Source organism: Branchiostoma belcheri, unplaced genomic scaffold (assembly GCF_001625305.1).
Source record: "Branchiostoma belcheri isolate BF01 breed outbred unplaced genomic scaffold, Haploidv18h27 scaffold19, whole genome shotgun sequence".
Classification (NCBI taxonomy): Eukaryota; Metazoa; Chordata; class Leptocardii; order Amphioxiformes; family Branchiostomatidae; genus Branchiostoma; species Branchiostoma belcheri.
In genome coordinates this window covers 642,282-665,463 of record NW_017803379.1, presented here as the reverse complement: position 1 = coordinate 665,463, position 23,182 = coordinate 642,282, and the positions used below count along the sequence as shown (strand labels likewise).

Below are 23,182 nucleotides of genomic sequence, written 5' to 3'. Positions count from 1 at the left end.
TAATGCTACGTTTGATGGCAATTTAATTAGCGTCCACATCTGCCTCGCACAACAAGTGGTTCTAACGAGGATTTTGCGGGTAGAATTGGCGCGGGAGCACGCTGTATCAAGAAACATGTTTTATTTCTTAGCGTTAGAAAATACTTTTCCCGTGGGTTTTGGAGTAGAAATCCCAAAACGGGGGACGTAGAACAGGTCACGTTATGTTTCCCTCCCATGACGTATTTGCATGTCCTTTTCTTCTCAGATCCGCACGGAAAACACGGCATTGTGTTCGGGATGAAAAGCGCTTCTTCTGGGACAAAACTGTCCCGTGAATGACCAGGGTACTCGGAGGGTCGGAACTGCTCGTTTACAGTTGTTCTCCGTGTGGGGCCTCGTTCCTCCGCCGCAAATAGGGCACAGGAGTACAAGGGGGCTTCAGTTAGTGTGTGAAAGCTCGTGACACAATTACACAGAGCGCGCCACTGTCAACTTTGCCATTTCGGTCGCACTGAGCTGACGTGCACAGCTAGCGTCTTTGACAGGAAGCTGGACGACCTGAGTTCGTGCTTTACCGACAGCACACTTCCTGACTTTTTTTTTTTATTTGCATGGTGCCGCGCCAGTTGCAAACGACATTTCCGGTAACCAGATTTCAGTTTCTGAACTTGGGAGTGAGGACGCTTCGTCGAGACCTTGGAGGATTAGCGGGGTGGAAACCTTTCTGCAGAACTATTGAACCGCTGCACACATCACTAGCTTGAATTGGTCATCAGCCACTGATTTGCGTACACACCGGACATCTCACCAGCGCGAAAGGATCTCTTTTCTCTCCGCATCTCGAGTGAGCCGACCGCCCTATTACCGAGCCACTCGACTTGTCACACGGGGAGCTGATTTTCATAATCGAGGCAAGAAGTCGACCACACCAGCTGCTGTCGGTTACGGAGTTCTTTCGGAAGCAGCCGAGCGGAATTGAGCGGCTTCAGAGAAATTTATTCCCCCCTCCATCCATCAAAGCACCGGCGGGTACCAGTTGTTTGTACGGTGCCGTGCGGCGGAGCAGGGCGGCCATTCACGGGCAGAGATCAAGCTTTGACTGCACGGGGATCCCTTAATCCGCTTATCACGGCCCAGTCATCGATACATAGAACGTAGTTATCTGTCTCGCGGTGGACACGGACCTGTCATATCACAGAGAAACCACTGTACGGTTTGCGGACGACTGTTGGTAGAATTTCCTCCACCGACTAGCCAGAAACAAGCGAACGTCTGTATTTGTGTTGCAAGCATCAGATTTTCGAGTTAGGTGGGAGCTGTGCGTCTTACAGGAACGCTTCCAAACTTTAGCGACAGCGACATCGTTGTGAGGCGAGGGTCTTTATCAAACCAGACCACCTACAGGACCGTCGGAGGTTCCACGCGTCCGCTGACGTCTCTGTTCCCGCCAACATCCGCGGGTCGTTCCAGAAACAGGACTGAGTCGTGAGTGCAGTGGCAGAAAAATGGTGGCTTGCTGACTCTTGTAGTTGGCAACAAATCGTCGTCTCTACAGACTGATCTCTTGTCAAGGTTAGTACATGTGTTATATGAAACATTTACACAGAAAGCAGAATTGTATATCTTATATGTATACAATCCCACTGTCTTTAATTACTTCCCTTGCAACTATCTACTTTGGTGCTGTGTTCGTGTTATGAACTATGCTTCACGTGGCCCGAATGAGACAATGTTGAATGAAATATCGGACGTGAATATGATTTCAAGACGATTTTTGAGCCCATCATCTCCAAAAGCTACACAGGCTAAATCTAGACTAAAGCAGATCATTGTTTCCTTAGAAGCTGTCTAAAGTACTTCTCACAGCCTTTTGATTAGAACTCGGAACGTGCCACAGGAAATAGTATTTTGAATACGGGACCACTTTCCTCATTTTGTCGCGTAAGATTTTCTGAAAAACAGCAGTTACTCTGTTACATGACTTTAATACAATAAGGCTATCTCTAATGAGAAGATGATAAGATACGAAATAGGAAAATTGAATTTCCAAATTAGATTGGAGCATGTTTTCGTCATTCCGACTTGCCATTTCCAAGTAAGCAGTTTACAAACACAAGAATTTGTGTTTTAAAAAGCCACCAGGTAAAGAATGTGCCGCTTGTTTCCTTAAGAGAAAGGTCAGTTTGCGAGGAGACCCCGCTAGGAAGCGATAAAAAGACGGGATCGTGATCTGATTGACCCCAATTTGCACCAAAATAGCAGAGTGCAATAAGCGAATTTACCGCGTTGCCCCGAGATGCATTAAAACGGTATTCCTTACGCACAGGAGGTATAATAACATTTGTGGTAGGATGGTTGCTTTTGTGGTGAGGAGACAGAATTTGCCCAGTATTGGCCCACAATTTACGAGATGCAAGTGAAGAATTTAACCAGTGATCTTCAATCTTAAACAGCTGGACAGACTGTCGTACAAATGCTGGTACATTTCTATGCGTTACGGCGTGAGAATGGACTGTACGGGGATGCACAAATTTTGTTTTGAGAGAAATGTATGTCGTTTTCATATATTAAATCACCCCTTGCTGACAATTTACTACGTCAGAAAATGGTTACGGTATACACGCTTTGTGGAAAAGGATGTGGTTTTGTGACTCAATATTGGTTTCTGACAAGACACGTTTTCTATACCGTATAATGACAAACAGAATTCTTACATATTTCCAATGACACAATTGTAAACACACCGACTTGTCACCAAGTATGGTAGTCTTTTTCTCTTTAAGAGATGGAGGCTTAAATCTGCTTGTTGTGTATTTCCATTGTTCATTTGTCTTTGGCTAGCGGCTCGCAGATATTCAGAACCATTGGGAAAAGAAACATTGTATAATTGCATGACAGCTTTTGTGTTGTGTGATCATAATGAGTTGTTAGAACGCTATAAACGAAACTTTTTCTACGGGTAGTCATAGAGATTCTCTGATATTACATTCAAACTACATGAAACACAGAAAACATATCCTCTGTATTACATACAAACAAAAAGTATTGGAGAGTTAGAAACAATCTTATTCGTTTTCTACCCAAAATTCGGAAGTTCGTCTGCAGCATTTATTTGCGTATCTCACGCCCTGCTGAATGGCAGTTCTTTTGTCATTCAGAATCACCCCATTCCCCAGTAAAAGCGCTTTAACACACCCTATAGAAACCCCCATCCTGCATAGGTCTGTCCCTTTTACAATACTACCCACATTGTTAAACGATTAGAGGGACGCTGTCCATTCTACAGCGAATAATCCGTTTCATGTGTTTCATTCACACAGTCCTGTCCACCAGATTAAAGCCAGCCACGTGGACCGACAAAAGCTGTCCGATGCGGCTGGACATGTCTGACTCTAGCCCCTTGCTGATGGAACTCCACCCCCCTCCCCACCCCTCCCAGCGGCTCTCCCCCGGGGCCACCCCCGGGAGTAACCCGTCCCCCTCCCCTAGCCACTCCCCCGCCTGCCCCTCCCCACGCTCGAGCGAGGTGGAAACCGACTCTCTGCTGTCGTTTATGGACACAGCATGTAACAGCATCAAGCTGGCGCTGGACAGGCCGTCAAGGTCACGACGGAAGGTCAACCACAGGTAAGGACTACTTCTCCACGATTCCGAAATATCAAGGACATTATAATGTCATATGATGATAATTAAAGTCTTTTATATATATATATATATTTTTAATGAAAGACCTTTATTGTACGCTTGTGCTCTAACGAGCTAAGTACAGGTCATGGGTAAACAGGGAAAAAGCCTTGTACCTACCTTGTACCTTGTATAAAGCCTTGTACCTACGCTGAGATGAAGTTTTTTGTATGTTACGTTACACAGTTGGTCTAGATGCATCATAAGAGTGATCATGATGTATATATCTTTGTTGGTGTACATCATATATCACAATGATATGCACTCTATCTAAATCTAGGGCACGGCTTGGCAAACATTATTTGTCCTGCAGCGGAGTACATTAATTTGATACATTTCTGTTTCAAAGAGGGTTGTTTATAACAGCGTTTCTATGACGATGATAATAAAATAATAGTGATGAGAGTGTTGTTTGTTACAAATCCTGAGAGTTCTCGTGCTTTATCTATAATCTTTTTTCCCGTCTGTACTATTAGGAAGTACTTGCAGAAGCAGATCAAGCGGTGTACACAGAAACTGTCTCCCGGTGATGGGGAAAACGATGACAAGGACGACAACGCTTCCGACAAGGAAGCCGCCACAGCGAACAAGCCCGTGTCTCGCCGGGACTCACACATCGGTGTACAGAGTAAGTCTCTAGCAGCTTTATTCGACCCGAACACCCTGAAGAGACCGGTGAACCCGGCTCCGACCCGGGGAAGGACGCGCGTGCCTCTGCGGAAGAGGAACCTTCCTCCATCTTTCTTCACGGAGCCAGGTAACCAATCAGGACACCGCGGTTCCCTCCAGACATGCGCAGTGGCCGGGTCGTGGCCGTTGGACGGGTATCGCCATCCTGCGGCGGGAGTTTCCGATTCTCTGGACATCTTCAATCCGGACATTGCCGATCTCATCACGAACTGGCAAGACGAGTCCGGACATATTTCCGACCCGTCCATGCCGGCCATGCCAGGAAATTCCACCATGGGAATGGCTGGGTCTGGGGATCACGCCCCCATCATGCTACACATGCCGTCTCAACCTTACGGAACCAACTTCAATATGAACTTCCCAGCTCAGTCGCAGAGCAACCAGGGTCTTCTGACAACTGCCCCGCAAAGTTGGATGCCGAGCACCCCTAGCTACCCCTCTACGCCTTCATCGAACTATACTGCAAGTCGGGAAGACTATTCACGGGTCGGCTACCAGGCGTCAAGTTCAGCTGGGCTGTCAAGTTCACTCTACGCGCCTCAAGTTCATCAAATGCCCAACGGTTTGCCGGACTTTCCACAGGCGTTCGGACATGGTCAGGCAGCCATTGGCCAACAGTGGCCCAACTCCTTGTGCTACACGTATCTTTAGAATGAGTACAAAGTACAGAATGTTCATTCATGACTTTACAGCCGCCATGCATTTTGCTGCATAACTTGATTAAGAATCGAAGCGCACAGGATGTTTCTTGTACCTCTGTTATTTGACGATGTTACTTTGCAATGCACACATATGTAGCTCTAACTTAGATCCTAGACATCTACGAACTATTTTCAGTTCCATTTACCCAAGTGGACAATGAATATGCATGCTGTCATGCCAGTGTACAGCCATTGTACACATTGAACAAAAGAAAAGGTATGTGACACTGATGGATTTGTGTTTACATTTGGAAATTTTTTAACGCCCTCAAGCGCTTTTGAGGAAGTCTAAGTTTGTTCAGTTAATAGAATAGACTCGTTCAAGTGTTCATGAAGAATGGTTAGATTCGAAATGATATGATTACGTTGATAGTGGAGTTTCCTTTACCTTGCTGCTAGAACCAATACTTGTACACTGTGATGCATAGTTTAGAACCGTCCAGTTCCGAAAAATTACATTCATTAGGAAGCACTGTCGGATGAAATTGTGTCAGATATCGTGTCAAATATCTAGTTCTTGATGACGTACTAGATAATAAATTGATCGATTTTGTAGAATAAAGTCTTTGACTTATATTCTAGACTGTCGTTTGTTGTTTTTATAATCTTGATGTGACATGTATAGAAATATGTTCATATATATGACATCACCTAGATGCAGTCATTCCTCTTGATAGGAAGATATATTTCTACACCATAAGAACTAAGATAAGAAGTATCTTGCAGTTAGACCAAAAAAGCTGGTGGAATGAAACATTCACATTGGGTAGGTGAAAGTAGCAACATTCACTTTCACAAAGTGTGGGTAGAAGTACTATGATCATGATCTTCAAAGGCAATGGTTCGAACAGAACATAGACAAAGAACGCTAAGCTATAGGGATTTAAAGGTGACTTTTAGGTTCCATACGCAGCGTTCAGATCAAAACTTTGCAATCGGGGCGGGCTGTATCCAACACTCAGTGTTGTGAAAATGCAATCAGTACCAATACGCAGATTCACTATTAAGTTTGCTCCACACCAAATCTCCAAAATCCTCTCCAGGAGCAAGCGAGGCAAATTAAATGTCTGGAGAACCACGCGCACTGTTTGATGCAGGAAGTGAGCACTGGTAAAATGTACATAGCCCAGAGTAATCCCTTACCAGATAGAACCAGATCCAGCTGCCATATCGCCACTGAGACCTGTTGGAACCATGGCTGAAGAATGTCCCCCCGACACCGTACCAAAGCGGCCGAGGAGCGACCCTCCAGTTCAAACCAGCTGTATGCAGCGAGAAAGCCTGGATGCTGGAACTCGGGAAACTACCGCCAGGCAAGATGACAGGCATGGCGATCCGTACATCACAAATATCTGTGATGACGTTAACGATGGCGATCCTTATCCCAATCTAACTGATCACGTGGTAACCGATGCTACGGCTGACAACAGAAATGATGTATCAGAAAATAATGCTGGCATTTCAGTCCTTTGTTCTAGATTACTTAAACATGCGTGGTATCCAACTTCCTTGGAGTGCACTTTATCAAAATCCGATGTCCGAACAGAACACTCAAAACCCTGATCTGGTGTACTCGCAAAATGCCATGAGCCAAAATCCGACGTACTCACCAAGCGCCGATAACACTGATGTGGAATGTTCACAGAACATCAGTGATTCAGATGAAACATATGAGTCAGATGTCTGCCCAGAACCAGCACACAGGCCGGCTACTATTGACAGTGATTGCAATCCCCGAACCACGCCACTTACCGCTGTCTCTGCAGAAGCTGATACTGGCCCTTCTGTTCGCCCTAAATCTACCTTCACGCCTACTAACAACGACCCCCACATCAAGCCATACGCTATCAGGTATCAGGGAGATGGCGAGAATGGAATACTCGCAGGACGCGGCACACCGTACGCCGTTAGGTACCAGGAAGACGACGATGATGACATGTTGATGCAGATGGCAACAGAAGAACACGCACTGACGACGTCGATACATTACGACATATGCTGTCGCCCACATGAGCCAATATGACATGACTGACGTAAGCCGACGTGACGCGCCCATGAATGATGGTGACACATCAGCCTCACACAGGAACATGCAGAGAATTCGACAACACTGGAGGGCACTTCAGCACCAAGGAGTCATAGATCCGACTACCATGCGAAACGCCCTCAACCAAAATCCGATGTATGTACCAAACATTCCCCAACAAGCAGCTCGCAGTAAGTTTTGCCTACACAGGCTTTTCCAGAACCCTACCTTTATTGCACGTATTGCCATGATGCTTCACTAATATACGTCTATCAATACATGAAACATGAAACCATTTAAAGGTACTGTATTTAGCAAACCAATTTCCCTTGTTTTCACTAAATTAGTGTCCTCCAATTTTTTATGTTTTGGGTATTTTTGACAATTTTATCAGGGCTCACAAAGCAGTGGGTGGGAATCATATCAGGCATTATCTTGGCATTATCATTGGTCATCAGCGGAATCGTCATCGGTTTATCGTTAAACGACAACACGCAAGGTGCTCAAAGGCAAGCATATGCATTCCTTGTTCTTTCTTTCTTGGTAAATGCCTTATACCTTCGTGAGTCTCTTTTGTAAAAAAAAAAAATATTTTGAAGCAAAGGATCTGCCTTCTTACTGCTGATATCCTAAAGCAACACGTTAAGTCGGTTGGATACCAATGTTCTTACGAGTAGCGCAAGGTATATTAAAGTGCAGTTACTTCACATTCAGTCTTTCTTCGATTTGTTTCACTGCATTTTGCATCTTGAAAGTTGAAAATACCATAGCTCTAGGACAGAATTTATAATGTTGTTGTGGTACAGCTTCAGCAGTATTCTGTACTAGAGATCTGTCTTTAGCATGCAGAGCACGTATCATCCTTTACGAGCATACTAGTGAAACCTAATACAGCCAACTCCCGCTGCGTATAGTACGTCTTGTTGTTAATGTGTGTCTTGTGGCCTTTTCAGAACATTTCCAAACAATGACCGCGTTAGTTGAGCAGCCGTTTATTGGTTATTATCATGCATTGGTTGATACATTAGACATTTTTTCATGACCAGCTCACCTCAGACTTGAGTACAACTCCCACCCCTGCCTGCTGCAGATCTGGGCCAACAGAAATGGCTAATCTGTCCACCATGAGGGCTAAGGTAGTGAGTTGAAGCTTTCTATTGGTTGTCTATCTATATTTTCAACTAGTACTAGCATTAAGAGCTGTCTTTCTTTATCTCTATCTCCATAGGAGGGGGGAATATGTATATTGACTGCTCTTTGATATATTTGCTCCAATTTGCTCTTTTGTAAAGCTCTTTGCACTTATTATTATACGGTAAAGTCGATAAAATGTGATCTATCAGGCTCTTTATTATCCAAGAATGTGTAAGACGACTAAGTTGGGTCACTTTGCCTTTTAGTGTGACACCCTTCGGGTATGTCATTCACAGCTGGTTATGACACAGGAAACAGCAAGTGTAGAGCAGTTATCATTCCATTACAGGTAGGAACTACCACAAACAACGCACGAGATGCCACTCTGTCTCCAACCTCCTCCAGCTCAGAAGGTAAACTCAGTAACTCAGTCAACATGAGAGTAGTTGTGATGGAGATACATGTATACGAGTTACAGGAAAGATATCACACGAAGCTAGTCAGTATACTTCTCACAGGTTACCCTACCCTCTCTCGTTCAAAACACTGTCGCATCATCAATTTTAGTTTAAAGCACAGCTACATATTGATAACTTTGGTTCTTATGTATCTCTAGTTGATTTTGTTCTTTGTCTTGTATCATGTGTTATTTTAAATTTCTGCCTTGTATGTTGAATGCTTAAGGGGATGATGGCATAAACGGATAATTCTTGTGTGTGCCCATATCTCTGCTAATGTTTGTAACTTTGTTCAACCAAATCATAAGAAACATAAACTTAGTAATACAGTACTTTGTAGGTGTTGCTCCAAGCACGAAGCCTGCCACTGACTATGTAGTCACCTCGGATGCTACGGCAGTGACAACCACTTCACCCATCACAACAACTTTTATCACAACGACTTTTGATACGACGACTTCTACCACAACTTTTGCTGCAACGAAGTTCCCAACAACATCAAAGATATCCTCCTACCAAACGACGATGACCTTTAATACGACCCGAACTGAAGTGAGCACTGGCCGTGCCATTACAACAACTATCCACAAAGGTAATTATTATGCATCTTAAACGACAAGCAAATAGCCAGATGTTTTTTTAGATCTTCAAGCATATGTATAGCCGTGACTTATCTTTCTGGGGGGGGGGGGGGAGTGATGTATTCCAATCGGCTGGTGTGTTTTACTTAGAATTGATTGCCAGGGCGTAAGTAACATTCAAGATCGTATAAGTAAGGAATAAATCACTGATTGCAGGAAGCCATGGCAAAATCATAAAGCCGGAGAAGATCACACTTGGCGGGAAGGGAAAAAGCCCAGGGCAATTCAACTATCCCCGCGGAGTGGCCATGTCTGTTGACAGTGAAATATATGTGGCAGATATATACAACAGACGGGTCCAGGTCTTCAGCAAAAACGGGGCTTTTCTCCGCTTCTTCAAAACTGTATACACAGTACCGGGTCAGACGAAGCGAACTATTGCCCCCTACGATGTTGCAATTGACGCAAAGGGATTTATATGGGTTGCAGGAGTAGTTCGTATAAATGGAATAAAAGTAGTAAAGTACAGCCAAAGCGGCCAACAAATCTTCACAATCGCCTTCACAGCCTCAGCTTATACCCCAACCATTGCAGCAAACGCACCAAACAACAACATCGTTGTTGCTGCGAAACCCAATTTTATTTTTGTGCTTCGGCCCGACGGCTCGTTATACAAGAGATTCCAGTTGGTTCGTGGAGTAGAAAGTGGTTACGTCGCATTCAGTAATGAAGGAAATATTCTTTTCACCGACGTAAGGAGTCAAGCTGTCCAGGTGTACACTCAAGATGGAGGCAAGCTTTTCCAGTTCGGAGGCAAAGGTAGCGGTGAAGGTCAACTGCGACTTCCTATGGGTATCTGTACGGACAGCTCGGGTCACATCTTCGTCTCCAACAGGAAAAATAAAAGGATTGACATGTTCACCAGCCGTGGGAAGTTTGTCCGCACGGTCGTTCGCATGAAATCTCCATGGGGTCTTGCTTGTGGCCCGGATCGGCAGTTGGTAGTGACCCATGTACGGTCTCACACAATAACCATCATCCCTCGCGAGTTGGTATTGCTGTGAAGATGTTGACCAATTACGGCGTCGTCAACATTTCTAGTTTTTGTAGACTTTCTAAAAAGTTGACAGAATGTAATCTTTACATTTACTTTTATATAGCAAAAGTAAAACTAACATGGTCTTCACAAAGGATCGAAGAGAACGTAGACAATTAACTTTACTTGTTTTCGATGAGCACGCTGAGCGCAAGGACTTACTGGTGACTTTTCGGCTCCATTTCAACTGTTCAGATGAAAACTTTGCAATCGGTGTGGGCTGGATCCAACACGTCAAAACCCAATCAGCGGAAACTCACACAGTCACAAGGAAGTCTAATCCAAATCAATCCCCCGACAATTTCAAGTCCAGGAGCGATCTAGGCTCGGGCGCTCCTGAACTCTCTGCTTACTAACATCGGCTGACAAACAGATTGTGAGGCGTCGACGGTTTGTTGATGTAACAAGCGTGTACTGATACATACATTGTATCCCAGAGAAATTGCAACAACTGGAATCCAGTTGATTTATGTTGTACAGTGTATTATATACTTGCATGTCTCGAGCTCGATAGTCCAAGAAATAACGTTGCTTCTTTACAAAGCATGTAGGGTTATACATGTGTAGCACGACTAAAATGCCTGAACAGTGTTTACAAAGTAAAAACAAGGCCAGCTTTTCAGACTGAAAAGATAAATAGCACGTGACCTGATACAAAGGTCACTTACCACTTACTAAGCACATATAACGTTACAGCAGGTGTCAGGTCGTTCTTTCAAGATGGCGGACACAAAGTTTGTTAAGAAATGCAGGTGCACAAGAATAGTTTTCTTCGTCATCCTGGGTAGTTTGGTAGGCGTGGGAGCAGTAGTCGTGGCGATTGTCGTTCCACAGTATCTCCACGATCCAGACGACCTCAGTCGAGCGAAGGAGATTCTCAGTCAAGTGCCGCTTGTGGATGGGTGAGTGAAGTCCGTTTTGACCAGTCCGTATGAACTGAACAATTTGTAAACAAGACCATAAAACATTCAAATTTATGGACCGGGTTACGTTCATTCACATAGAACTTAGAAGTTTAATTTTGTCGCCAGAAAATGGCAAAATGTACTGTGTTAATAGGTTTTTAAACATCGTTTTAAACTGTAAATGTCAAGAAAATGCTCTGAATGGACTTTGCCTACCAAACATCCGCGTATGCCGAATAGTCAATAGACTAGTTACTTTTACTGTGAGCATGTCAGTTGGGTGAAAAAACAAATTAAACAAAACAAAACAAAGCAAAAACACAAAAATATTGGCAGGAAAAGTCAATGTGTATTGAAATGATAACAGAAGCACATACAATAGTCAAGGTAAAATGATGCAAAAAAGATGAACTATGAAATATAGATATTCATTAACGTTATAGCCCAGAGATCATAACAAACAAACAAACTTACGTGCGTATGCACCTGTTTTGCCATCCCTTTCATGTTGTAATATACTGAAATAAGCAAATAATAAAAATAAAAGAAAGTTAGTAATGCTGTTAGTATTTACTTCAGGACCTTTATCACCCCTTCACCTAAAACAGAACATATTCCAGGTTCGGAATTCGTAAGAACTTTCTTATTTTCTTTTTATCTTGTCTTTTTAACACATTTCCATATTGCCTAGTCATAATGACTTACCGATGTTCCTGGAGACTGCCGTCGACGGCGCCATAAACAATATCAACTTAGAAAACGATCTGCGTCCGTTGCTAGGCAACAAATCTCAAACGGACATTCCTCGCCTGAGGGAGGGTAAAGTTGGTGCCCAGGTATGTAGAAATGTGAGATGTCATTTTTCTATATATTTCTTCTCATATAAAATTGAGAAGAATCAATCTTATTTGATATTGCAGATAAAACAAATTATGACATAAAATCAAGTACATGTCGACATTTGCCAAGCAATCCAAATGTTTTTTTTGACACGATGTGATGTACAAAGCTAAATGCGAAACAGTGAAAAACTGAACACATCTAGACAAGTTATGTATATCAAAGCTAAAGGAACACTTAGACCAATGTAGAGAAATCAAGGTGTAATTCAGATACCTCATAACTAACCTTTATCAATCAGACAATATTGAGGCTGCCAATTTAGTTAGTCTAGTCAACAGTAGCCTCCATAAACATATTAAATGGGTAGCAATGGACATCTCGCCCTTCTTAATGACTGTTTGATAAAGACTGATGAAGAAAATGTGAATGTGAATAAAAATGCTCTATGGATTTTGATACTCTCTATCGTATAAATAAAATGACATTCATAATTGTCTTTTTTCCAGTTCTGGAGTTCGTTCTTTCCTTGTACATCTCAGCACAAGGACGCTGTGCGCAGGGCGCTTGCGCAGATTGACGTCATCTACAGGATTGTCAGAAAGTACCCAGACGTCTTTGAGTTTGCCACCAGCTCGGAGGGTAAGTTGTCTTATCAAGTCGGAGGAAAATGCTTTCACATTCATTATAATAATATAATGTAAAGTCATTCACTCCTCTCTTCTGTTCTCTCTCTACTTCTATTCTCTGTCTATCCTCTCTACTTCTATCCACTCTATATGTGTAAAACCCCGTCTCTCTCTACACCCACATACAAATACACAAACGATATAGTTATTAATGAATAGCAAAGTTCTTTGATTACAACCATTTATTTTTCACGAGCCTACGTTTCGCTTCATCAGGGCAATTCTGACTGGTTTACTGTGTTTACTGGACACAGTAAACCATTGCCCTGATGAAGATGACAGACGGTCATCGAAACGTAGGCTCGTAAAAGATGGTTGTGATCAAAGAACTTTACTATTCAATCCTTTACCAACCTGATGAAATTATTTACGGATATACTAGTAGTTATTAGTTTACTACATGTGTATTTTAATAAAGGTCTTACTTTCATTCATTCATTGGATATTATAAACGTAATATATGCCTTTTGTTCTACCTTTGATCCTTTTTGCTATATCTCTGCTCCCCCAGAGATAACTGACGTCTTCAGCCGGGGTAAGATCGCCAGTCTGATCGGTCTGGAGAGCGGTCATGGGATCGACAGCAGCCTGGGGGCACTGCGCATGTTCTACGAGCTGCGCGTGCGCTACGTCACTCTGACGCACTCATGTGACACGCCGTGGTACGTTTACTTTATTCAGCTAAATCATGTATTTCATGATGCAGTTGTAAAAGAAATGTATCTGAATGGTCCTTTTCTTGCACTGGGGGCATTGGTGGCGAGGAGCATCTGCATTTGCTTGCAAATGTTGCATTCTGAAAGAATAGTTATAATAATTGAAATTCGCTATCTGCTGGAAAAGAACAGTCCTTAGAATATATGGTATTTTGCAGGGCTGCTTCGAGCACGCATGACACGCCTGTTGGGGACGGCCTGACCGAATTTGGACAGGTATGTTACATATGTTCATTATATATATGCCTACCAACAAATTCATTGACATACAAGAAGAGGTATGAAGTTTGTTCCCACAGCTATAGCTAGCAGTGTATTCATAATGGGGCAATCCATTCGTCTGCTACACCGAAACAAGATGATGTTGAATAGGAGTAGATATTTCGATCAGGAAGTTGCTTTACTTTCTGGTATCGTTGAAAATGAAATTACTAGTCCCTACCAATACAGGATGGATATGCGTATCACAGCCAGTTATGTGCATCTCCAAGCAGATCATACGGTTGCAGTACTACTATTGCAGTATTCATTGTCCATTAGCCACCGAAGACATTGCATTTAGAATGGGGTTATTAAAGCCTTTTTTCCTCTTTTCTTTTTCAGAAAGTTGTCCTGGAGATGAACCGACTGGGCATGCTTGTCGACCTGTCACATGTATCCCATCAGACCATGCGCGACGCGCTTAACGTCACAGAAGCTCCGGTCGTCTTCAGCCACTCCTCCGCGTACGCCATCTGTCCGGTGACGCGAAACGTCCCGGATGACGTCCTGGACAGAATGGTAGGCGCAAGGAGTTTCATAATTTTGGTGATTGTTGCCTCTGTAAAAAAATTGATACAGCGAACACCAGTAAAGAAAGAATATCATTATCAAGCATATGCCCTTTGTGACAAGATGTTTGGTCCGTTCTTTGTACACAAAAGCAAACAAACAAACAAACACAGTAACACTAATTTACTAAAATTCCCTTCCTTTACCTTTTTATTTACCTAGTCCCATCCTCATGTATGAGGGTCGTGGACTATGGTGGCATCCCGTATATTAAGCCTATCTGTATATCACAAACAATTAACTAACTACCAATCATTTCGTCTACTCACGTCAGAAAATGAACGGAGGGATAGTTATGGTGAATTTCTACCCAGGGTTTATCAACTCTACGGCAACCTGGACGAACTGGGATTTCGTGACCATGGAGGAAGTCGCAGGTAAAAATGACCTACGTCCTACACTGAACATTTTCTAAATATGTAACGTTAAACAAATAAACCAATGGCCATCTAGTTCAGAGCACACCTGTGTCACCACGTGTACCTGGCCATCGACTTCATTTTTGACGAATATTGCAGATAAGGACAGTAGAGAATTTGATGGGCTAAATGGTACTGCTTTGGTCAATACAACTGTTATAACTCTTTTTTTTCATGTTTACAGATCATGTGGACTACATCAAAGACCGTGCAGGGGAGGATCATGTCGGGATTGGGGCAGACTTTGACGGGATTGGTGGCAGGTAACTGATAGTTCTGCAATGGGGGACCGGCTCCTTGTTGATTGAATATCCATAATGATTACATATAATGTACTATGTGATATCGTGTCTAAAACTGGCGTATATTTTTCCACCAAGGACTATACAACTTTCTGGACCAGACTGAAACCAACAGTAGATATTGTAGAACATGTGATGGAAATGATCTAATATGTAACTCCATGGCTAGCTAATTCTTCTGGCAACTTATCCAACCCCCTTGACAAAGGCTGCTGATTTCCTATGATATGCAGAGATAAGCATACGGTGATCACTGATCATATTTTCTGTGTCTAGTCACCCTCGTGGGTTGGAGGACGTTTCTAGTTACCCGCGGCTGTTCGCAGAACTCCTGCGGAGAGGTTGGACGGACGAGCAGCTGAAGAAACTGGCGGGGAACAACTTCCTCCGGGTTTTCCGGAAGGTAGAGGAGGTAGGGATGTCTCAGTAACGCAGCGTTATATATTGTTATGGATTGACTCCAGGTTTTAAGTATGGATATTGTGCTACCAAAGATCACATTAGTTGTAACTTTCTAGGTGTGGAGGCAAATGAATAGGGGCTCACACAGACGCTTATTTCTTAAATTCTCACTAAATAAGTAGAATTTTGCTTTGGGGATTTTTTTTCATCTAACGTAAACACATACGCTTTGCCATTGGGTATAGTGAAACGTAACACAGCAAACTTTGAATTACTAATATATCACATCATAACTATCTACAGAAATGGTGAAACGATGTTGTTGTTGTTATTTACAGGTGAGAGACAGACTCCAGTCCGAACGTCCCCCGGATGAAGACCATATCAGCGAGGCCGACCTTGGGAACCAGACATGCAGGACAACTAATACATAGTCTAGGACTTAACATACACCCTTGCCTGAAGAACCAAGTAACCTAAGACACAATATGATTGATCGAGACTATGAAGGATCTACTTAGGAATATCAAAGTTGGGGTGATAAGAAAAGAAAAACGACAGTCTGACAGACTGAAAAATTGAAACTCTCGAAAACAGTTCAAGTTAGCAATTTAAAAAGGATAATTTATGTCGCATAGCTTTTGAACATTTACCTCAGACAATCTGTATCAGGTACAGTATTCTATGAAAACCTACATGAACGCGCTATAGCCGCTTTATATGCAAACCTAGGATCACGCGCTACGCATGGTCAAGTTACGGTGATCGTATCCCTTGACTATTCATTCGTAATGCACAGACAATAATTCTCAGAAAGAGAGTAAAAATGAAAGTGATCATTCAGAAAGAAATCCACACATTTTAAGTTTTCTTGCACCATTGGCGGAATTTGTCATTGTACATACAGTGTATAACTTTTGCTTATTGTAGTAGCATGCTATATTTTTTTATTACAACATTTAATGACAGAAAAAACAAGATGACGACACACTCAAGCTAAAGCTTATGTTCATGTCGCCATCTAACAAAAGTACAAAAACAGATACAGACATGCAAAGCTTGATAATAACAACATAGAATGACTAAGGTTACAATGCATAATAACAATGATACTGTGATCAATATAAAATATATAAAGAGGCATTGTAACGTTATATGCAAGTGCAAGTAAAATGCTATTTGCAGAATAAACCATATACACATGTACAAACGAATGGGGCGAAAAACCTATGGCATCCCTTATGATCAGAAATAATTAATCGACAATACTGTAGTCCTGGTGAGCCAGGCAGAACCCGTTCTCCGTGCTTCTTTTTTTGCCGAATGATGCGTGTGGCTACTCTCCAAGCAGAGGTTTGGGTTTGCGCTTATTTTTGGTGTGTTTTTAGGCCTTTTATCGGGGGTTTCCTTTTAGCACTAGAATATTTTTCACGGAAAAAGATTCCAGTGGAAAAACGAAACCCCCATAAGAAGCCTAAAAACACGCCAAAAACAAGCCCAACCCCAAACTTCTGCTTGAAGAGTAGCGTGCGGTCAGAGCTCAGAGCGGATACCATTTCGGACTTTCCATTTAAATGTAGGGTGGTAATATTGCTCAAGATAACTACACCTTTAATTCCCGAGTTTCAGTATTCATGATTCAAGAATTAATATAACAATACTCAAAGATTCAACTATCATTTTCGGGGGACAGAGAAAAATATAATCCGTTTTTTTTTTACATAATCTGTTCCTATCCTTATCCTGCCTCCACCTGTGAATCGAATGGTATTACCCGGCAAACCCGGAAGTGTAGTGAGTGCAGTACGTCTTGGCGCGCGTGAGTGAGTTGGGTAAGAAAATTGTTTAAAAAATGTACAAACCTACACTTTTTTGAGTAACTTTGACATACACGTAACACTGACTGTATCTGCCATGGTCACATGGTATCCTTGCGCACCTGTGTGCGTTTAGAATTGTTATGTACGCCGGAATACGGATGCCCCCCTCCCCCATTTCAGACAGATCTGACAGTCACGTCACAACTTACTTAGACTCAGTTTACACCACGGTAAGAACCGTCTTATACAGTTCACTGCTTAATTTTCCCAACATTCAACCCCGATATTAAAAAAAGTGCTTTCTATATGATAAAATTAAGACATGAGGCAAAAAATGAAGTTCAACATATTCCGTAACCTCTATTACGTTACGAGAACCTGAGTTGATAAACCAGGATGGGAGTACGTGGTCTGCAGACGTACCTGGAGAGGCACTGTCCTGAAGCCTGTGTGAAGGTGAACCTGTCAGAGTTAGCCAGGCAGTACCACAGACAACATGGCACCAGGCCGGTCATGGTGGTGGACGGATTAGGCTGTCTAAGAAAACTCTACAATAGAGGTGAGTTTTCCACATGGTTGGGCTAGGGATGAATAAGGTTTGAGATTTGACTATGATCCTCACCTGACTTGCATGCTACTGGAAATGAAATGTAGTCCTTTGCATTGGAGTAGGCATCAAGAATAAGACTGGTCTATTGGTGAGAGAACCACCCCCACTATACTTATTATTGATAAGAGTAGGGGTATGCCTAGCTGTAAGTGGATCAAAGCAATCAGTCCTGTACAAAGCTTTTGTGTTCCTCCTTAAGGTGTATTCATTACAAATATAAACAAACAAACATAAACAAACAAACAAACAAAAAAGACACAGACAAACATTATCCTCCATAATAGTTGCATCAGGTTGCTAGTAATGAATTGAACATTTCTTAGCTTCATCAGAGATAAAAACTGGGTTGTGAAATTAAGAAAACTATTATGTTTTTTATTAGCAAATGAAGAGTTATCATTCTTCAGTTGGTGGACTGTCTTATTTTCCAGATCTTCCATGGGTCTATGGAGGGCAGTGGAGAGAATACTACGAGGAGCTTCGCCAATTCCTCCAGTCGTTCAGAACTGCTGGCATTGACCTTGTGTTCATCTTTGACGGGGTCGTGGAAAAGTCCAAACGTGCAGAATGGGTGAAACGCAGGCAGCAGTCTGCCAGAGACGTGGTCACAGTTTTCAGTCACATCAAGAAACATGGCACCCAGCCTTCAGATGACCTCTTCCAGATGCCAGTCAGCTTGGGAATGCTGACTAGATTCGCCCTAAAAAGTTTGGGTGCGTACGTATTGAACACCACTAAAGAAGCAGATATAGAAATAGCTGAATACTGTATGAAGTATCCATGTTTCGGGATCCTTGGCCAAGACACTGATTTTGTCATCTTCAACACTGTTCCCTTCTATTCTAGCAACAATCTGGATATATCTACCTTGACCACTGTACAGTACTCTAGGGAAAGGTTGTGCTATCGACTGCAGATTGGCTTAGAAGACTTACCACTGTTCTCGTGTCTTATGGGGAATGATATAATCAAGTCCACTGAGTTAGAGTCTTTTAAGAGGAGGCAAGTAGGAGTGCCTGCTAATGCTAGGTTCCCTCGAGTAGAGGATGTTGTGATGGCAGTTTCCAGATACATGCAAACAATCCCACAGGGGACAACAATACGGGACATTGCACGAGATGTGTTTCCCAATGAACCCGACAAATGGTTGAGGATGGAGGAAGGTGCCAGAATGTACCTGTTACCTGGGGACCCCTTACCTTGGTACATGTACATGCAGAATTGTTCTCCACATGCACTGCCACCTTTTGGCGCAAAACGGAACTGCAGGCAGATGAGTGGGGATGAAGAGATCACTCTTGAAGTGGATGTGGAAGAGGTCAGGCCTAGGGTTGACACCAAGGTTCTCCAGTTAGCTCGGGAAAGGCATCTGAATTCAGACAACATTGCACAGATCTACAACATCCTCATCTCGGCTGAGACAGATAGTAGTGTGGCAATGGAAGACGAAACTAGCACAGACATTCCCTCTTCTTCTGTACTGTTTCGTCCAATTCGACAGAGAATGTATGCAGTTCTCTATGGAGTTGGCTCCGACAGTGAAATGCCAAGTGAAAGAAACAGTAGCAGATCAGTAGTGACTCCTAGAATGCCCCAGAGACCTGTCCTTCTGGCTCCAAGGTTTTCCACTCCACTCTCATTGCCTGGCCACAGAGATAGAAGGTTTCATACAGACGTTTCATCAACGGCCGTGGGAGACCAACTACCTCAGGGAAGTACACAAGCTGACTCATTTAACAGGTGAAGGAAGATTTCAAAGTTTAAAACCAAGAATTCAAGATTGCAAGTGTAACAGTGGGGGGTTTATAGGCGCTACCAACAGATCTGGCAAAAGGGTCTAGACCTTTTAGCGGAGAGGTTAGAGTGTCTGCCTGTGGACTGGTGCCCGGGTTTGGTCGTGGGTTCAAACCCCGGCCCGGGACCAGTGGGGTTTTTACTGGCTCCTCCTGTTTCTTACAGTGGTTCCCACACCGGCCCTGGGAGTTCTGGCAAAGAGTGCCGCTCCAGGGATGTCGAATTCGGAAGATTCGAGGACGAATCTTAAAAAGAAAAGGGGGAGTAGTGTAACAGTGGGGGGTTTATAGGCGCTACCAACAGATCCGGCAAAAGGGTCTAGACCTTTTAGCGGAGAGGTTAGAGTGTCTGCCTGTGGACTGGTGCCCGGGTTTGGTCGTGGGTTCGAACCCCGGCCCGGGACCAGTGGGGTTTTTACTGGCTCCTCCTGTTTCTTACACAACAATACATGATAGTTTCTCCTTGTCAATTATGGATTGTGACTTCAAGCATGAAATAAACAGACAAAAACAGTTTATACACACAGGCAACATTTAAGAAGTAACTAGTGTGTTATATGTTCAGTTGCAGACCTGTTGTTGGAAAGAATGCAGTGAAGGAGTGGTGTCCATACAGAGGAAACACTTTGACCCATCCTGATGTTGTAACTGCTATACCACTGGACCTACCAGGTACATGTAAATACCATTACCTAATGGACCATTGATAAGACTTGTAGTACCAGTCCTATACATGTAAAATAACACAAGGTGACAGCCATGGTGTTCGCATGTGACATCATTTGCCATGCTCTTGGGTTGAATCTGTAGTCGTATAGATTTCCATGTTTATAATGTCATCATTACATGACTGTAATACTAGTCATACAGGTAAATACAAACCTACCTGTCAAAGTGGCCATCAAGCATGGTGGACAAAATACCATGTGAGTGTCAACACCCTATAGAGGACCATTCTACCCTTACCCTTTCGATGTGCTAAACTAGGTTGTGTTGTTCATTTTCAGGAGGGACTCCGCCCCTTTCAATGCTGTGGTTTTCCCCCGTCGGACCACAGGCCCAACACCTCCGTCTGCAGACCTTCTTTGCCTGTATGGACTGTGTTAGTCTACTGGAATGTGTAAAACCTGAACCACACTACATCATCCTGTGTTTGGTACTCCACTACATGGTGAAACACATGTTAACATTACAGGAATGGGAGGTGGACGCCTTCCTGGCTCAAGCTGTGGTACCCTTTGCCCAAGATGTTGAAAGGCTGCAAGGATTAAAGGTACAAATTCTAACTGTTCAAGAACCCCCTGTAGTATAGGAAATGGTCTGCAAGTAGATAGCATGTGTTACCCCCCTCCCCCATTCTTCCCCTATATAAACTTGTTGTCACCACATGACCATGTCATCTGATGAATGCAGTGTATTTATCCATGCTTCAAGTCACAAAAACTTTTCGTTGTTTTAGAACCCTGATATTGGTAAATTTGGTTCAAAGAATGGATATTACTAGTACATTGTAGTTCCATTTACTGCAAGTCATATTTTTACTAGGTGAAGTACATGTATATACATATATTAGTCCATGGGCCGAGACCGTTTTTTGTACCACCAAGACGGACCAGTGCTACCATAGATTTTTTTAATCTGCAATAACCAAAGTTTATTTTGATGTATGATAGCAAGTCTGTATGAGTAGCTTTCTTGGTGTAATCACGTGACCAAGTGACGTCATCAAAATGGACCTCGTGCCTTGGTACGAAATCCAAAGGGCCGGGAAAAAATATCAAACATCAATAATTCTCGGCGAAAAATTGGTTTGTAGACAAAACATGCCACAGTAATCACAACACAATAGATTTTTTGCCGCTATTCTGCATTTTTAGGAAGTTATACGCCTTTAAACTCCGATTTTGAGGGTAATTTTTCGAGTAAAAACACATTGTTTACTTTCCAAAATCAGGCATTTATTCAGGCTACCTATGGGGCCTTGTGTAACAAGTTATGATGAATATATGTGAATAATTCCAAATTGAGGAACATACATAGCTGTACTGATTCTTTAATACCTGTGGATCTTTGTTTCAGGTACCGAGAGTTGCACCCCGCCCAGTCCATCTTGCTGCAGTGTTCCTCAAGGGTGTAAGCTACTCCCTATTCGGCTGACTGTGCCTGTGGCTGGCCAATCACGGTGCAGGATGGTGTGCCCTGGAACTACTTTGATGGAAAGCTGTTCAACTACAAGTATCTGATGGCAGAGGGTGGGGCAGATGTCAGAGCTCTATGTGATCATGATGTGAGTATAAAATACAGGTACTTCATCGTTAATTCAGTTAGCAGGCCTAGGTTTATACTACTAGTATACACTCAGGCAATAAGGAACAGAAATGTGAAGAAGCAACGTACTGTACATGTAAAATACAGCTTCAATGTCCTAGTGGGAGGAGTATTTTGCATTCATTTGGTACCTGCTTAATTGCAAGTTAAAAACTTTCATGTGTGCTACATACTCATACTCTTTTTGTTTCCTATAGGAGAGAGCTCTACAGTTGTTCTGGACTCTGAAAGAGTGTGTAACAGTTGGCACCAGGCTAGACCAGAAGGGAAGACAGATGTGCTTTCCACATTAAAAAGCTCAGGTGATCACTACTAGAGACAAAGAATCCTGAGCTCCTGTTAGGACTTCTCTGTTTGTAATCAGTCTCCTTTCTTAGAGGTGAACGGTAACTAAGTCTGCAATCAGGATTCCATAGAGACAGTAAATGATGCCCTTGCATGGCTTTGGGCAAAGAAAAACTCCATAATTTGGCAAAGAAAAACTCCATAATTGGGCACCGAGGGTAGCTCTTCCTAGACTTTTCCATCGAACTTGTTTTAAGTTGTTCTCAAAAGTTTTCCAACTCATCCGTCAAGAAGGAGAAACTCCCAAGTGTATATCATTGTAGCAGTACAAGATGAAGTGCACATCAGTCATACAAGAAGCTGCACTGGAAACTTTCCAAAAGAATGCCTCACTTGCATTCTTTTAAGTACATTTTAAGATATACAAATGTACCAGTTTTCAACTATGTACAGAAAAACTGTGGCAGTAAGTGAAGTAAAGTAATGCACCATACATGTACATATGTTCTTTTTAATGTGAAATAACAAGATTTTATTTTCATTCTCATATTCAATGATTACTTTAATTTCCATGCTGTAATATAATAGGAGGGACAATGATGGTTATACCATGGAGTTAAAATAACATGGTTATACCTAGGGAGCCCAATATTGAAACATCAAAGTTGTTACATCTTTAAAACATTGGACTGAAAAATTCACCATTTTCTATCTGGTTCCATGTCATCAAAACTGTTCATCCAAAATTCACAACAATTGTTACCCTGACAAAAAGGAGCCTACATAGGTAATTCATGGTCTCTCTTAACCTTCTCTCTGCCAAGGTAACCTTTAAAAGTTTCAGCAGTAAATCTGCACTGTTTGAGGGTATCCATTAGCAGGTTGAAGGT

At 42.6% G+C, this 23,182-nt stretch overlaps 4 protein-coding genes across 4 annotated transcripts; all 4 read left to right on the top strand.

Moving 5' to 3' along the window:
• Window positions 1-204: 204 nt before the first annotated feature.
• LOC109468063 (protein FAM181B-like) lies at window positions 205-5,565 on the top strand. Its single transcript, XM_019766292.1, has 3 exons — window positions 205-1,554; window positions 3,303-3,609; window positions 4,143-5,565. The coding sequence occupies exons 2-3, from the start codon at window positions 3,353-3,355 to the stop codon at window positions 5,005-5,007; spliced, it is 1,122 nt and encodes a 373-aa protein (XP_019621851.1). The 5' UTR covers window positions 205-1,554; window positions 3,303-3,352; the 3' UTR covers window positions 5,008-5,565.
• Window positions 5,566-6,591: 1,026 nt separating this feature from the next.
• On the top strand, window positions 6,592-10,320 carry LOC109467734 (tripartite motif-containing protein 3-like). The gene is made up of 3 exons (XM_019765785.1): window positions 6,592-6,993; window positions 7,043-7,274; window positions 9,473-10,320. Exons 1-3 carry the CDS (start codon window positions 6,592-6,594, stop codon window positions 10,318-10,320), a joined length of 1,482 nt encoding a protein of 493 aa, XP_019621344.1.
• A 168-nt stretch (window positions 10,321-10,488) lies between these two features.
• Window positions 10,489-16,808, top strand: LOC109468055 (dipeptidase 1-like). The gene is made up of 10 exons (XM_019766276.1): window positions 10,489-11,254; window positions 11,949-12,093; window positions 12,607-12,739; window positions 13,298-13,448; window positions 13,661-13,718; window positions 14,106-14,282; window positions 14,608-14,710; window positions 14,937-15,015; window positions 15,331-15,466; window positions 15,795-16,808. The coding sequence occupies exons 1-10, from the start codon at window positions 11,073-11,075 to the stop codon at window positions 15,888-15,890; spliced, it is 1,260 nt and encodes a 419-aa protein (XP_019621835.1). The 5' UTR covers window positions 10,489-11,072; the 3' UTR covers window positions 15,891-16,808.
• A 423-nt stretch (window positions 16,809-17,231) lies between these two features.
• On the top strand, window positions 17,232-22,808 carry LOC109467908 (constitutive coactivator of peroxisome proliferator-activated receptor gamma-like). Its single transcript, XM_019766032.1, is given in 8 exon segments — window positions 17,232-17,288; window positions 17,658-17,835; window positions 18,318-19,411; window positions 20,267-20,351; window positions 20,687-20,952; window positions 21,759-21,830; window positions 21,832-21,966; window positions 22,205-22,808. Coding segments are annotated over 7 exon segments (1,911 nt in total). The 5' UTR covers window positions 17,232-17,288; window positions 17,658-17,672; the 3' UTR covers window positions 22,301-22,808.
• Window positions 22,809-23,182: the final 374 nt, after the last annotated feature.